This window comes from Pecten maximus, chromosome 2 (genome assembly GCF_902652985.1).
Source record: "Pecten maximus chromosome 2, xPecMax1.1, whole genome shotgun sequence".
Taxonomy (NCBI): domain Eukaryota; kingdom Metazoa; phylum Mollusca; class Bivalvia; order Pectinida; family Pectinidae; genus Pecten; species Pecten maximus.
This window is the reverse complement of record NC_047016.1, coordinates 15,830,960-15,848,781: the sequence shown is the minus strand read 5'-3', so window position 1 is coordinate 15,848,781 and position 17,822 is coordinate 15,830,960. Positions and strand designations below refer to the sequence as shown.

At 34.0% G+C, this 17,822-nt stretch overlaps 1 protein-coding gene across 1 annotated transcript in view; it reads right to left on the bottom strand.

Annotated features, from left to right (window-relative positions):
* Nucleotides 1-16,427, bottom strand: part of LOC117319416 (inositol 1,4,5-trisphosphate receptor type 2-like) — a 75,823-nt gene extending 59,396 nt beyond the window's left edge. Inside the window, 4 exon segments of the mRNA XM_033874228.1 lie at nt 3,915-3,992; nt 14,818-14,904; nt 15,681-15,805; nt 16,362-16,427. Coding sequence (XP_033730119.1) covers nt 3,915-3,992; nt 14,818-14,904; nt 15,681-15,805; nt 16,362 — 291 coding nt within the window. The 5' untranslated portion in view covers nt 16,363-16,427.
* Nucleotides 16,428-17,822: the final 1,395 nt, after the last annotated feature.

Sequence of the window (17,822 nt, the reverse complement as noted above, 5' to 3'; positions counted from 1 at the left end):
CAACTGAGCCATAGTCCTTCAAATGAATTTTGAGAAATATCCTTCCAGTGGGACCAGTACTTCTCAAGGAATAGCAATTACAAACTTCAACTGTTAGAATCCAAGATGATACCTTTCAGCCATTTTTTTCTGATCAATCTCTAAACTGAATGGGTAGGAGTAGGGTTCAACGAGAACCTACCAGTTTGAAGTCTGAGAAATATCCTTTCAGTACTTATCATAAATTAGTGGCTTGCTGGACAGACAGATGGATGTATAATGGACAGAACACAAACCAGTCAGATGAAGTGTAAACAGCCCACATTATGATATTTTGTTTAAAATGTGCAGCCAATTAAATTTTAGTTTTCTGGCTTTGTCCCACACATCCCTTGTGTTCCAGTCAATTTTAGCGAGATTTAGTTTTAGAAATTAACTAGAACTATATAGAATTAAAACACTGAGTGTGGATTAGGCTTTGTGTCGGAATTTAAATTGTTTAAGTATAGAAGTACTCGTTTTGATTTGGCTGCTTAAAAACAATCTGCCTTAATCATGTTGTCTTAAAACAATTAACAAATGCATATTAATTATCTCAAACATGATAAGAAAATGACATCATGAAATTTTGATCCCAAGAATGATAACGTACAAGTAGATAATAATAGAAATACCTAACTATACAAACTAGATTATAAACTTCTCCCCGGCTTGTATAGCTAGCATATTTATGGAAAACAATCACTGACATGATTTCCGATGAAGTTTGTGTACAACTGTTTTAGTTACCAAACCTCAGGCCAAATAAAATTAATATGTGTATAAAATATACTATAGGTAGGTTCCCTTGATCTTGTCATTGTGGTCTAGTCCTACAGTCTCATGTATTATCTATTACAACGGCTGTTTACATACCAGGTATATGTGACTAATGAAGCTCGACTAATGAAGCTCAGGATTTATAATTTACCATATCTTGGGCCAAACAAAAATGATAAACATCATATATGACATACATATATACATCATAACTGTACAATGTTTTCAGATTGAAATCTGCATTTTCAAAATACATAATATCAATATATCTAGAAAATGACAATAAGCTTCCTATTAATTGTTTCCATTAATTAAGAATTTTGCTTTCATAAACTGGGTAAACATCTAGCTACTTTAGCTACTTTAGTAATTTATATGTATATAATAATGTCTTACTTACTTTGCAGAAAAAAAAAAAGAAACATGAAATAGAGAAAATTGCAATCTAGTTTGTAAGTTTTCAGGAAACAAACAGCTTTTTTGCATAAAATTTTCAGTAAAACCAAATGATGTGAAATAACCTGACAGTAACAGAAATAACCGAGGGATGAAGATATATAGAATCAGAAACAAAAATAAAGCCCAGGAGATTGGGACATTTCCTCTAAAATGACCTCAAAACTAAAACACCATTTACAACTAATGACAATCAACAATGGTTATTATGTTGCTTGGCCTCAGTAAATCATTGCTATTATGTTGCTTAGCCTCAGCAAATCATTATTAGTATGTTGCTTGGCCTAGGTAAATCATATTTATTATGTTGCTTGGTCTCAGTAAATCTTTATTATGTTTTATGTTGATTAACCTTAGTAAATCTTTGTTATTTTGTTGCTTGGCCTCAGTAAATCTTTGTTATATTGCTTGGCCTCAGTAAATCTTTGTTATATTGCTTGGCCTCAGTAAATCTTTGTTATCATGTTGCTTGGCCTCAGTAAATCTTTGTTATTATGTTGCTTGTCATCAGTAAATCTTTGTTATATTGCTTGGCCTCAGTAAATTATTGTTATGTAAATCTTTGTTATTATGTTGCTTGGCCTCAGTAAAACATTGTTATTATGTTTCATGTTGCTTGGCCTCAGAAAATTTACACAATGTCAGGAGGTCTTCATGATTTCATTCAATGTGCCAAATCCCCCCAGATAGAATCTCTATACTGTACCCATTAGATCCCTGTGTATACCCAGTTCTGGTGAGATGTTATCTCCGTCTAACTAGAGATTCCTATACTGTATAATCACTGTTAGTACACATGGATTACCCTATAATACTGATGTCTTCATTTGTGTCTCTTAGATGTAAATAAACCTTTTGTGAGGTGAAGAATTTAATAATTAATCAGCCGTGTTATTTTAAATTGAAACTTTTTGAATATTTTTTTAATAAACGGTACAACACTTAATCTAAACACAAAGAGAGCGAGAGAGAGACTGAAAATTTAAAAAAAAAAAAAAAAAAAGAAGAAGAAAATAATTCAAAATGATACTGTCAGCAAATACGTGTGCATTATGATTCACTACAGTACATCAGTCCTATAAGAATATCATATAAAGAAATGGGATATGATAAACTTCAAAGGTGATTTGAAATACTAGCATGTTGTTTATATACACTAAGGTTTACAGGTATTGATTCATAAAGAAGTTGTCAATTATTAAAACAGTAACAAATGTTTATGTTCTAAATAACCTTAAAGACTTGTAGGAATAAAGATCTAGATCCAAAGTGTATATATAATGTCACAATGGAATGAGAATCCAGTTCAAAGGATTCCAGATAAAAAGGTAAGACCTTTAAATTTGATACAATCCTGTTATCTATAGAAATAAGTCACACAAATTAAAAGACAAAACATCCCACAATTTGAAATTTCGATCATTTAGGAAATAACTTAAGCCATTTTGGATCTAAGACTTCACTTTGGAAAGAGACTGTAGTTCTAAATTTCTGAATTCAATTAATTTTATTGCATTAAATTAAATTGATCTGTGACCTATAATGAGGCCTAAATTGTCTAAGATTTTATCAAGATTCCTTTAAACAAGAAAATTATTTTCCATCATGACAGAAATATTGGATTTAGGAAAACTCTTTGCCAATTAGATATTACCTTAACTTAAATGTATGAATTAGTGGTGGCTGGATTAGTGGTGAAAGAATTATAGTGATAGATGACTGGATTAGTGGTGGCTGGATTAATGGTGGAAGAATTATAGTGATAGATTAGTGGTGGCTGGATTAATGGTGGAAGAATTATAGTGATAGATGACTGGATTAGTGATGGCTGGATTAATGGTGGAAGAATTATAGTGATAGATTAGTGGTGGCTGGAGAGCAGAATAGCTAGATTAGTGGTGGTTGTATAAGTTTTGAATGAATGAGAAGTGGTTGGATTAGTGGTTGACAACTGCATGAAGTGGCTGAATAGGTGGTGGTTGGATTAGTGATGGCTAGATTAGAGGTGGCAGCATTACAGTGATGGCTGGATTGCAGAATAACTAGATTAGTGATAGCTAGATAAGTGGTGGACAACTGGATTAATAGTGGTTGGATTAGTGGTGATAGGATTAAACTACGCGGTGGCTGGATTAATTAGTGGTGGCATGATTATAGTGATGGCTGGGTTGTAGAATATCTAGATAAGTGTTGGTTGGGCTATAAGGATGGCTAGGTTGCAGAAAACTAGGTTCCTTGTGGCTGGATTAGTGGTTGTAGGATAGTGATGGTTGGATTAGTGGTGGACAACTGGAATAGTGGTAGCTGGATTAGTGGTGGTAGGATTAACTGCGGGTTGATTGTGGGATAACCAGTTAGCCATATCATATTAAGAATATTTAACCGAGGACTGGAAAAAATCATTTTCCTTGAATGCATGATGAAAGACAGAGATAAGCCAAAACAACTACATATTAATCAGAAGAACAAGAGAACCTGGACAAGTCAAGAGCCGCCTCATTGAAAACTGTCATAATTCAATATTGTTACCGGATGGAACAGTGTAACATATCACCATGCCCAATTGATGAATCTCTGAGGGTAACTTTAAACTAGATGGAAATACCCAGCGCCTGAAGTAAAATGACCAGTACTCTTAACTTTTACAATTATATAATTACCGCCATGTTGCTGCTCTCTGTTTCAGACGTCTTCGTTGTGCTGACATGGATGTATTTACTACTGAATACATGGCGCAACTGAAAACCAAAAATCAAAAGTGTTATTACTAAAACAAAATGTCAACGAACAACTCCAGACCAGGGTATCATTGTCACATGATGTAAATGTATTGTCTGTCAGATGACTGTATGATCATCTCAGTAGGCAATTCTTTTATTCAACATGTAAACATCAGGCAAATATTCAATTTTAAAAACACAACACCTAACAATGCATCATAGTAAAATCTCACACAAAGCACATCTATACATGAAATATTTGATTTGTAGTTTGAAGCTTTCCAATCATTTTGTGGGTAGAAACTTTCGTGGTTTGCCCATGCAAATAATGATATAACAATAACAAGAGAGCCCAATGGGCCTGTATCACTCACCTGGCACTACAGCAACTTTGAAGTTGATTGAGGTCATTTCTACAGATACTATGCTGATAACCAACTTATTCAAATATTAGATTAGGCTAGGTTTATTCATGTCAATAAATTTTCTAGCGCTTCATTCCAGCATACCATTGGCCTAATATTAGGTCTCTTGGCTATAAAGAAATCATTGTTTCAAGATCTAAACCTATTAGACCCCATGACCTTTAATGTAGGTCAAAGTTATTCATTGCAACAATCTTGGTAGCCCTTCACACCAGCACGCTACAGGCCCAATATCAAGTCCCTGGGCCTCTTGGTTATTGAGAAGTTGTTCAAACATTTCAGCCTATTTGACCCCTATGACATTTAATGTAGGTCAAAGTCATTCATTTGAACAAATTTTATAGCCCTTCACCCCAGCATGCTACAGGCTCAATATCAAGTCCCTGGGCCTCATATTTTTGAGAAGGTGTTTAAATATCATAGCCTATTTGACCCCTGTGACCTTGAATGTAGGTCAAGGTCATTCATTTGAACAAAATTTGTAGCCCTTTGCTCCAGCATGCTACAGACCCAATATCAAGTCCCTGGCCCTCTAGGTCATTGAGAAGAAGTTATTATAAATATTTTAGCCTATTTAACCCATGTGACCTTGAATGTATGAATGTAGGTCAAGGTCATTCATTTAAACAAACTTGGTACCTCTTAATCCCAGCATAATACAGGCCCAATAGCAACTCCCTGGGTCTCTTGGTTATTTAGAAGAAGTTGTTGAAAGATTTGTCTATTTGACTCCTGTGACCTTGAATGTAGGTCTAGGTCATTCATTTGAACAAAGTTGGTACCTCTTCATCCCAGCATGCTACAGGTCCAATATCAACTCATTGGGCCTCTTAGCTATTGAGAAGATGTCGTTATAAAGATTTTAGTCTATTTGACCCCTGTGACATTGAATGTAGGTCAAGGTCATTCATCCGAACAAACTTGCTGGCCCTTCACCCCAGTATGCTACAGGACTAATATCAGGTCTCTGTGCCTCACAATTATTGAGAGGAATTTGTTTAAAGGAAAAGTTGACGCCTGACGGCCGAATTATCAAATGTTGAACTGTCTCAATACTGCATTTACATTCAAGGACAGTTTTGCATGAAAACATTATATTACATGCTATGCAGATGTATTCTCTATCTAATACCATTATGATCCTAGGGCTGACGTAACAATATCTGTATTATAATATAATCATACATGTAACAATTATATCAATTTTCCAACCCACTGCCTCCCTGTATTTAGATATGTAGTCACCCCACCTTGTACAATAGGATCGTGATTTTTCATCAATAGCCTTGGTACCGGTCTATTGTAATCTGCCATAGGTACATGTAAATATTATGACAGAACAGCAGGGAAATTTATGGTGGTATACTTAAGGGCACTTGTCCTCTATATATCCAGGTAAGGTATGTATTTCATACCTTTGCTGTGGTACTTGTAATCAGAAATTGAAATACAGTATATATACTATGGAACCATTCTAATCTGACCCCTGGGTATTCCGATATTTAGTCTTATCCGGCATATGGCCGACACTTATAAATGTCAGATGAGACAGATTTCACTACACATTACACATGATACCCTACATCAAAAAGCTATTACAGGAAGTCCTATCTATAAAGCTTTGCAACTCATTCAATTCTCTGTATAATTCAGAAGATGAGACACTTTGAAATGAGCCACTTTAGTAACCTGTTGTGATGGCTTCCCTTACCCCAGAGATCTGAATATCTATTTTGTACGAACATGACTAAATCTAGATGTAATTAAGCAGATATAACATTGAATAAAAGAAACAGATATGCAAGCACGGCACTCACTTTGTATCTTTACACAGATAAAAAAACCTCATTAATTCCATTGGTGAGAATGTCCTAAATGTTGAAGAGTTGTATAGAGAAACTCTTCTATTCAAGTAACTTGATTTGTCAAATTAAAGTAGCATGGAAAAAGAGGTGTAACAAAGACCATCACCTAATCATGTAATGGAGAAATATTAGTCACCAGTACCTAGAGTAGGTACCTGTAGTTAGGGTGCATTACATCCAATGTCACATATATGAAGGTCAACTTAATACAAAGTGTCAGGAAACTTGTTACAACCCAGTTATCTGCTATATTTCTCTGGCTGATAAATCAAAGATCATATTGACCTTGTTAAGATGAGAAACACTTCACTCACAGCTGTAATAATACAAGAAATTTGATGAAGCAGTCCTCAAAACACAACAGAAATTATGGCCGAGAGACTCTTTTATTATAAATTGGAGTGGATAATGTAGGTCACTGTGACTGTATAACACATTATACTCTTATGTAGTGGCACCCAATGATTGGCTTAGGAGTGCCTTGATGTAATACAACCACCTGACCCTCAGCAAGGAAAACTGTGATTTAAAATTGTGACATGTTTTCTTGAAATTATGTTTTTTTCTTAGTGCTGGATGAAATTATTAAAGGCTAAAAAATATACAGATTCAATATATCTTAAGTTCTTGAATGTAATTGGCAGATGTGTACAGTAACTATATCAATGTGTGGTCAATATGTGGAACAGTCTTGCTTTGGTTCCAGGAGGTCAATGCTCTATGTTAGTGTAACTGTTCCAACATATCACTGCATATGTATACATAAGGGCATTGAATAGGGGCATCATATAGGGGCATCACAGAGGGGGAATCAGATAGGGCATCACAGAGGGGCATCACAGAGGGGCATTAGATAGAGGAATCAGAGATTGGGGCATCACAGAGGGGAATCATATAGGGGCATCACAGAGGGGAATCAGATAGAGGAATCAGAGAGGGGCATTAGAAAAGGGCATCAGAAAGGGGAATGAGATTGGGGCACCAGAGAGGGGAATCGGATAGGGCCATCACAGAGGGAAATCAGATAGGGGCATCACAGAGGAGCATTAGATATAGGAATCAGAGATTCGGGCATCAGAGAGGGGCATCAGAAAGGGGAATGATATTGGGGCACCAGAGAGGGGAATCAGAGAGGGGCATCAGATAGGGGAATCAGAGAGGGGAATGAGATTGGAGCATCAGAGAGGGGATTAAGATAGGGGCATCAGAGAGGGGATTAAGATAGGGGCATCAGAGAGGGGATTAAGATAGGGGCATCAGAGAGGGGCATCAGCAAGGAAACTAAACCCCAAACATCATAACTCGTGTCACTAGCTGGGTGATTTGGTAGCTGTCTCCCCTTGGTAAACACTGCCTTTTTTCCTGCAAGTCAGTACAATCTCTTATTCAACGTCAGTGGGCATATGACAGGACAATAAAGTTACAGATGTTTGTGATGTTTGTAATTTCACCTAATACCAATAGATGTGATTGTCTGGTTCATCTTATAACTAGGTATTGATTTATTGATGGATAGGTCTGGTAGTCATGATTTAGTGAACCAGTCATTTAACCATACTCTCCCTGTTCTGGTCCTAAAAACTATGATAAGGTAATAAAGTCATTCCTCATATTACAGAGGTTGGGAGGCTAGTGATAAAGCGTTGGGACACCTTAACCACTCGGCCACCACGGTCCTGCATTTCAAAGATTATATTTTATGAAATATATACTTTTCAAATTAAAAAGAAAAGATTTTGTCAATGTCAATAGGTTGATAATTTCCTGATAAACTGATTTTGCCTCAGACAAATTGATAAACAGATTTTGCTTCTGACGAACTGATAAACTGATTTTGCCTCAGACAAATTGATAAACAGATTTTGCCTCAGACATATTGATAAACTGCAGAACATGATGAATATAATATATAGATTAGACTAACTCAACTCCTCACAAGATCATCCAAAAACAACAAACAATTGTACTTCTGTTTCACTCTATGAATACCTTGTGGAGTTATTACATGGTGTTTACATTCTACCATTAAGTTTTTAATACATTCATATAAAAACACTTATTGGACTGATACACAATTCTGAAATCTCCTGGCTGACAACTAGTACATGTATCTGCCAGTGTCAAGTAATTGTCACATGATTACTCACACATGGTATAGTCAAATATCTGGCAGAAAACCAAATAAAAAACTCTGGCCTAATTAATTAATTCAATTATAAAGAACAATGTCAATACTTCAAATAGGTATAAGACAGAGATTTTTTAACCCTGAGTACACTTTGAAGAAATTTCAAAAGTTTTAACCTGGAATTTTTTCAAGACTTCTCAGCTTAGACATGGGTTAAAATGCCTCACCTAAACCTGCTACTCTAACACGTGAACCGGATACTAATACAGATGGTGAACTGGATACTAATACAGAAGATCTCCAGAACATTATCACTTTTCAGGTTCAAATGAATTATATAATCACCAAGATACAAGTCCTTTGTTCTACCATTTTGTTATAAAGCTATGTCATAAATATCATAAGGCACAATTGTAATAAAGCTATAATAAATGATTTCTGATACCATAATAAGTACATGACATTGCACAATTCTCTCTGCATTCAGAGGAAAACATATTGTCTACAGATATATACATGTATAACTGATCAAACACATTCAGTCAATAATTTGACATGAAGATCATGTAAGATCCTATATATAAAGTAATTAGGCTGCTTCAAATTATCGAGAGGAGAGTAGAATTTTACATGTGTGAACCGTTCAGGAAATATAAGAAAATGGGACTACCAGAAAACAAAAGATCCTAGAGGGATCTTGGCGTCCACCATTGAATGATCTTTATTGATTCTTTGTCAGACTCGGATCTTCTCTCTACTTTTTCCTTCTTTCTTTTTTACATGTAACCTGATAACCAGGACAGGTGGAACTTACAAGTGAATTTCGTGAAAACATCCCTCCAGTACTTTCAAGAAATAACGATAACAAAGTTCAATTCTCAGAATTCAAGATGGCCAACTGTTGGCCATTTCGTTTTTCTGACAAAAAAAAGTCTAAATTAAATTGGCACAAGGCACCAACTAGAACCTACACAACACGTTGAAGAAATATCCCTCCAGTACTTTTCAAGAAATAGCAATAAAACTTTGATTCTCAAATCCAAGATGGCCACGGATCAGCCATTTTGTTTTTCTGACCAAAAATCTTGAATTGAATTGGCACAACTAGGGACCAATGGAAACCTACACATGATGTTTGAAGAATATCTCTCCAGTACTTTTCAAGAAATAGCAAAAAACAAACTTTGATTCTCAAATCCAAGATGGCCACCTGTCAGCCATTTTGTTTTTCTGACCAAATATCTTGAATTGAATCGGCACAACTGGGGACCAATAGAAACTTACACATGATGTTTGAAGAATAGCCCTCCAGTACTTTTCAAGGAATAGCGATAACAAACTTCAATTTTAAAAATCCAAGATGGCCACATGTGGGCCATTTTATTTTTCTGACCAAAAATCTAAATTGAATTGGCACAGCTAGGGAACAAGAGGATGAAGTTTTAGGAATATGCCTCAAGTGCTTTTAAAGAAATAGTGATAACAAGATGGACTGACAGCAGATGACTGATGGACGGACAATGGACCTCAGACAGTGTGATTTGAATAGCCCACCATCTGTTAATGGTGCACTAAAAATCCATGTGGTCCAGCAGGTATCCCCCTTTTACCTACTTTTTATGTCGGGGTATCAAACGCTGGTAACCTTGGTGAAAGGCGAGGAATATTACCACTGCATTACCCAACCACCCTTATTATGTTGGGGGCGTGACAGGGGTTCAGATAACAGTATATCAGATGTGTTCTTTTTTAGTAACTGAAGTGATGCCTTACAGAAAACATTGACCAGTAGTTTGTAACTGAGCGAGTCAATGAATCAATATGACAAACAGACATGTGATACAACCAATACATAAACACATGAAGGACAAATTGTGGGACTTCAAGGAATTTTCCAAGTTTAAATAAAATTTCCTAAGTTAAAATTTCTCAAATTAAATTTTCAAATTTAAATAATATATAAGGATTTTATAGTAACAAAATGGATAGCGCATGCACTAAGTTCCCCAGGGAGGTAGAGACAAAGATTTGATTCTGATTAGGATTGACAACATAAGAGCTACCTCCGCAGGGCACATGCAGGGTAAATGTATCCCATGATTTAATCAGGACCAAAAACAAAGGTTAACAAGCTGATGTAACTATCTTCACAATTTTTAGTTTATTTAAGAAATAATTGTTATTTTTTGTTGTTCACTGGTGTATGAACGGCATTTTTTGACAGATATTTTAAATGACGTGCGTCAGCGCGTCATGTTGAAATATCTGTCAAAAAATGCTGTTCATTCACCAGTGAACAACAAAAAATAACAATTATTTCTTATATTTTCATTTCAAAACTATTTTTCAACGTAATCTTTGAAAAAAATCCTAAGAAACAGTATTCTACGTTCGTTATACGTAGTGACGAAACAGCTGAATGATCGATGTAACAGCGTAACAGATAGTTGTCAAAATCCAAGATGGCGGTCTGTCGGCCATATTGTTTTCCAATTGATCTCAAAATGCAATAAGCATAAAGAGGCACCAAGGGGAACCTCCATATGAAATTTGAGAAAGATCCCTTCAGTACTTTCTCAGAAATAGCGATAACAAACTTGAATTGTCAAAATCCAAGATGGCTGCCTGTCGGCCATATTGTTTTCCAATTGATCTCAAAATGCAATAAGCATAAAGAGGCACCAAGGGGAACCTCCATATGAAATTTGAGAAAGATCCCTTCAGTACTTTCTCAGAAATAGCGATAACAAACTTCAATTGTCAAAATCCAAGATGGCTGCCTGTCGGCCATGTTATTTTCAGATTGGTCTCAAAATGCAAAAAGCATAAAGAGGCACCAAGGGGAACCTCCATATGAAATTTGAGAAAGATCCCTTCAGCACTAGGTAATCAAGTACACAAGTACACAAAATATAGTTCCACACAAATTCATTATTTTAATCATCATGAAAGAAAAATATTGAAATGTTGTCTTCAATTTTACAATTATTAACAAGTTTTAAAGTTGATAAAACATTATTTCATGTGTAATCAAATGCGATTTTATATTCACACTTTTGCATTGGCACCGTCAACAATGTACTAAATGTATTCATACGTGGCAGGTTAATTGTTCACCTAGGAATGAACGCTAAATTTGTTAGTATCTTCATATAGAGAACACACAGTGGAAATGTAAATATTATACAAATCTTGTAAAGGTTATTACTGTTTATAATTCATCATACAAATCTTGTAAAGGTTATTACTGTTTATAATTCATTATACAAATATTGTAAAAGTTATTTACTGTTTATAATTCATTATACAAATATTGTAAAGGTTACTTACTGTTTATAATTCATTATACAAATCTTGTAAAGGTTATTACTGTTTATAATTCATTATACAAATACTGTAAAGGTTATTTACCGTTTATAATTCATTATACAAATACTGTAAAAGTTATTTACTGTTTTAATTCATTATACAAATACTGTAAAGGTTATTACTGTTTATAATTCATTATACAAATACTGTAAAGGTTATTACTGTTTATAATTCATTATACAAATACTGTAAAGGTTATTTACTGTTTATAATTCATTATACAAATACTGTAAAGGTTATTACTGTTTATAATTCATTATACAAATACTGTAAAGGTTATTACTGTTTATAATTCATTATACAAATCTTGTAAAGGTTATTTACTGTTTATAATTCATTATACAAATATTGTAAAGGTTATTACTGTTTATAATTCATTATACAAACACTGTAAAGGTTATTACTGTTTATAATTCATAATACAAATACTGTAAAGGTTATTTACTGTTTATAATTCATAATACAAATATTGTAAAGGTTATTTACTGTTTATAATTCATTATACAAATATTGTAAAGGTTATTTACTGTTTATAATTCATTATACAAATATTGTAAAGGTTATTTACTGTTTATAATTCATTATACAAATATTGTAAAGGTTATTTACTGTTTATAATTCATTATACAAATCTTGTAAAGGTTATTACTGTTTATAATTCATTATACAAATCTTGTAAAGGTTATTTACTGTTTATAATTCATTATACAAATACTGTAAAGGTTATTACTGTTTATAATTCATTATACAAATCTTGTAAAGGTTATTTACTGTTTATAATTCATTATACAAATACTGTAAAGGTTATTACTGTTTATAATTCATTATACAAATATTGTAAAGGTTATTACTGTTTATAATTCATTATACAAATATTGTAAAGGTTATTTACTGTTTATAATTCATTATACAAATATTGTAAAGGTTATTTACTGTTTATAATTCATTATACAAATACTGTAAAGGTTATTACTGTTTATAATTCATTATACAAATATTGTAAAGGTTATTACTGTTTATAATTCATTATACAAATATTGTAAAGGTTATTTACTGTTTATAATTCATTATACAAATATTGTAAAGGTTATTTACTGTTTATAATTCATTATACAAATACTGTAAAGGTTATTACTGTTTATAATTCATTATACAAATATTGTAAAGGTTATTTACTGTTTATAATTCATTATACAAATACTGTAAAGGTTATTACTGTTTATAATTCATTATACAAATATTGTAAAGGTTATTACTGTTTATAATTCATTATACAAATATTGTAAAGGTTATTTACTGTTTATAATTCATTATACAAATATTGTAAAGGTTATTTACTGTTTATAATTCATTATACAAATACTGTAAAGGTTATTACTGTTTATAATTCATAATACAAATACTGTAAAGGTAATTACTGTTTATAATTCATTATACAAATACTGTAAAGGTTATTACTGTTTATAATTCATTATACAAATATTGTAAAGGTTATTTACTGTTTATAATTCATTATACAAATACTGTAAAGGTTATTACTGTTTATAATTCATAATACAAATACTGTAAAGGTTATTACTGTTTATAATTCATTATACAAATAATTTGTAAAGGTTATTACTGTTTATAGTTTATTGTACAAATAGCTTACTAGGTACCAGGTATCTAACTTTTGGATAGCTTATTATACAACAGTTCAGAAGAACAGTTTCCATACTGTAATAAAACTCTACAGATATTCCATCCTATCATATTACAAAAGATTTGTGTAAGATATTGAAGCTTTAAACATTGTATTGTTGCACAATATAAAATCTCCATGTTCATTGTTAACAGGCCTTTACATGATAACGATCTTTTAAATATTTCTGACCCCTGGATCAGGTGCTTGTAAGTCAGGCTATAACGTCATGTTATTAGCTATGTTAAACAGACTTATAAGGTTTTTTTGTGACTAGGAATTTAACACTAGTGATTGATACAATCGTCACTTCAGACATTTCTGAAGTCTCAGTCAGTTTTTAGGAATAAGTTCTGACACCAGTTCACCTTACCATCCATTCTGTATTATATCTATATGTAGTTTAAAAATCATTAGCCTGATAAAATATGAATCTGAAGCACATCACAGGTCCTATCTGCCCTATCAGCACTCTATAGGGAACATACCTGTACAATCTGACCATACAGGACTTCCCTGCCCTATCACCACTCTAAAGGGAACATACCTGTACAATCTGACCATACAGGACTTCCCTGCCCTATCACCACTCTATAGGGAACATACCTGTACAATCTGACCATACAGGACTTCCCTGCCCTATCACCACTCTATAGGGAACATACCTGTACAATCTGACCATACAGGACTTCCCTGCCCTATCACCACTCAAAAGGGAACATACCTGTACAATCTGACCATACAAGACTTCCCTGCCCTATCACCACTCTATAGGGAACATACCTGTACAATCTGACCATACAGGACTTCCCTGCCCTATCACCACTCTAAAGGGAACATACCTGTACAATCTGGCCATACAGGATTTCCCTGCCCTATCACTATGCTAATGGAAACATACCTGTACAATCTGACCATACAGGACTTCCCTGCCCTATCACCATTCTAATGGGAACATACCTGTACAATCTGACCATACAGGACTTCCCTGCCCTATCACCACTCTATAGGGAACATACCTGTACAATCTGGCCATACAGGACTTTCCCTGACCTATCACCACTCTATAGGGAGCATACCTGTACAATCTGACCATACAGGATTTCCCTGCCCTATCACCTACTCTATTGGAAACATACCTGTACAATCTGACCATACAGGACTTCCCTGCCCTATCACCACTCTATAGGGAACATACCTGTACAATCTGACCATACAGGACTTCCCTGCCCTATCACCACTCTATAGGGAACATACCTGTACAATCTGACCATACAGGATTTCCCTGACCTATCACCACTCTATAGGGAGCATACCTGTACAATCTGACCATACAGGATTTCCCTGCCCTATCACTACTCTATTGGAAACATACCTGTACAATTTGGCCGTATAGGACTTTCCTGCCCTGTTGTCTCTTTTGTTCTGTTTCATTGTCCTCTGTTTCTGCTACGGCAGCAAGCTGTAGTAAAAATCACAACGAGTGTTAGTCCTACTGATCCACTTCATAATCAGGGTGTAGCATTCTGTCTAAGATTGCATCACTTCTGTTATGTTACAATTTGTTTAATTTTTATCTATTTACGATTTTATTTATATAGACTAAAAAATTTCCCAATCCGACAATGATCATTTATGTAATAAATTCATACGGTATGTCCCAAACCACAGATTCTGGTGACAATAAGGTATTTTTCTCTATAAGTTAATGTTCAGTAGTGATGTGTCTCGTCAATAAACACAATACAGATAAACAATGTATGTAAAATCTGTTTATCTGGCTATGGTAATAAAATCTTACATGAAGTGTTCATGTATTATCTAAATTATTGAACATTTTTATTAATTCAATATAACATGAACATTGAACACCCATGATAAATCAGATCTGCATTTACAAAAATTAGGACTATTGCAGTACTTTATAGGTGATCGAGTGAGACACAGTAAGAGAGAGAAAATAAGGACTATTGCAGTACATCGTAGGTAAGAGTGAGAGACAGTGATATAAAGAAAATCAGGACCATCGCTCTACAGATGAGAGAGTGAGAGAGTGATATAGAGAAAATTAGGACTATTGCAGTACATTGTAGGTAAGAGCGAGAGACAGTGAGAGAGAGAAAATTAGGGCCATCACACTACAGGTAATAAAGACCATCACAGTACATGAGGGTGAAAGACAGTGTGAGGGAGTGAGACACAGAGAGTGTGTCAATAATTGTAAGATAGTAAACTTACCTTTGATTGTGCCACACTTGCCCGCAGTGCCAGATTTTCTGGATCTTCAGCAAGTTTGGATGACTGCTTCTTGAACTGTTTGTTTAGCTTGTATCGATTGGCAACACATATCTCAAATGTTATCACTGAAATAAATTGGAAAATACATGTACATTAAAGTTTGTTTTCCTTGAGCAAGATGTCAAAACTTGGTTTTCCATTCAAATCCATATCTACATGTACACATATAGATTATTGTAAATTCACCACACAATGAAGCCAGTATGATATTTTTTCAATACTATTTTTGCCCTTGAATTAAATTAGTTTTGAAATGGGTTTATTTTTATTCAATAATAATACTGCTGTTGACTTCAAAAATTTCATGTCTTCTAAATCTAACAGTTTTATTAGTACTAGTACTCTTGAAATACATGACTTTTCTGCAATATTGCATGGTATCAATGCCATTGCTATATTGAAGTCTCCGACAGTTAGCGGTTAAGTCCATTTAAAAAGCTGACAAATGTCAGCATTACTAACATTATTATTTTAAGCTTATCTTTTTTGTTCAAGTTGGAAACACTGTAGTAACATCGTAAAATTATATGCTAAATGTTGAATATTGGATAAATTTAGTGACTTATTATTTAGTAGTTGAATAAAGTTTTTAATTATAAATAGAAATTAAAAAATACTCACTATGCTGATTCTGAATATCCGGCCTGATTTTATCTTGGCGTACACCAACACCCAACTGGTTAAATATGGAGCTGAAAGATCACATTAAAATACAAATCATTTATACAACAATTTATCAAATTACAATCGGATAATTCATTTATACAACAATCTATCATTAATTATACAACAGTCTCAATTAAGTAAAACACTCAAGAGCCAAAATGACAACTAATCAACGTTAGAAAGCCTAGCATCTGCCTATATAGATCTAGTCTAGTCTGACTTGGTATACATAAAACATACCGATCGCATTATTTCTTTCATAATTTTAAGTGTTGCTACAGCAAGCTGTTCAGGTTTTTACTCTGCTAATTCATGTATCCTTATCTAGTTGGAAGGCCAAGTCTAGGTAATTTAGGGATGCAAACAATAGGGCCCTACATGTAGGTAGCCTGCTAGGGCTGAGTAAGCCTACCGTAACATCCCTGGCTATAGTCAGAGACCTATATACTGTATATATGTCTCTGCTACAGTACATAGGCCTATCACATATTTACCGACGTCGGACTGAAGCTGGTCAGTTCGCTTCATTTGAGGAAGATATGTTTCCAGATCTCTTAAGAACTCGTTTATCATTTTTGACGACATATCGATATCAGAATAGCACTCGATGTTTGAAGCGGAGAGACGAGATATCGTAGGTGTAAAGCGTCCATGTGACAAGGATTTCATGGCGGGAATGATCTGAGTGATAAACACTTCCAGGCGGGAATATTACGCGTGGCCGTCACAAGAAAGTGGTTTATAGGATATTCTACCATGTTTGCTATGTAACGCTAGTTTTGATTGGGTTATAACCATGTATTATTTTCCAATAACCCACGCTCGTGCCAATTTTAAATATTTAATATTCACCCGTTTCATAAAAGTTTATAGCCGAGTGCCCCCCCCCCCCCTTTTTTTTTTCCTTTTTTTTTTTAAATTTTCAAAATCAATGCCATATGATAGATGCTCTTGATCGTAGTACTGTATTGCCTGTATATTTCATCAACAAATAATGCAATACTCAAGAAATAAATTACAAGGTTTTCCAGGGGTTTCTTTGCTGTTTTTCTATTAGAAAGAGGTCGATCTCAGAACTAAACAGTACATGATAGAATAGAAATAAACAACTTTGACTCGTGTATTGTTGCAGGATATACAACTCGGACGAGGATATTTTGCAATTTCAATTAATAACTCAGGCCTGCGGCCTTCGCTATTAATTTAATTGCAAAATATCCTCGTCCTCGTTGTATATCCTGCAACAATACACGAATCATCGTTAATTATTTCTTAATCAAATGTCATTATTTAAGACATTATGAAGTTGAAAAACAAAACATTTGGTCCAAACCCGTGTCGTTTTGATTGGATAATAGCAAAGGCCTGTCGGCGCTGTGCTGTATTATAGCAGACTTATATAATTATAAAGTTAGT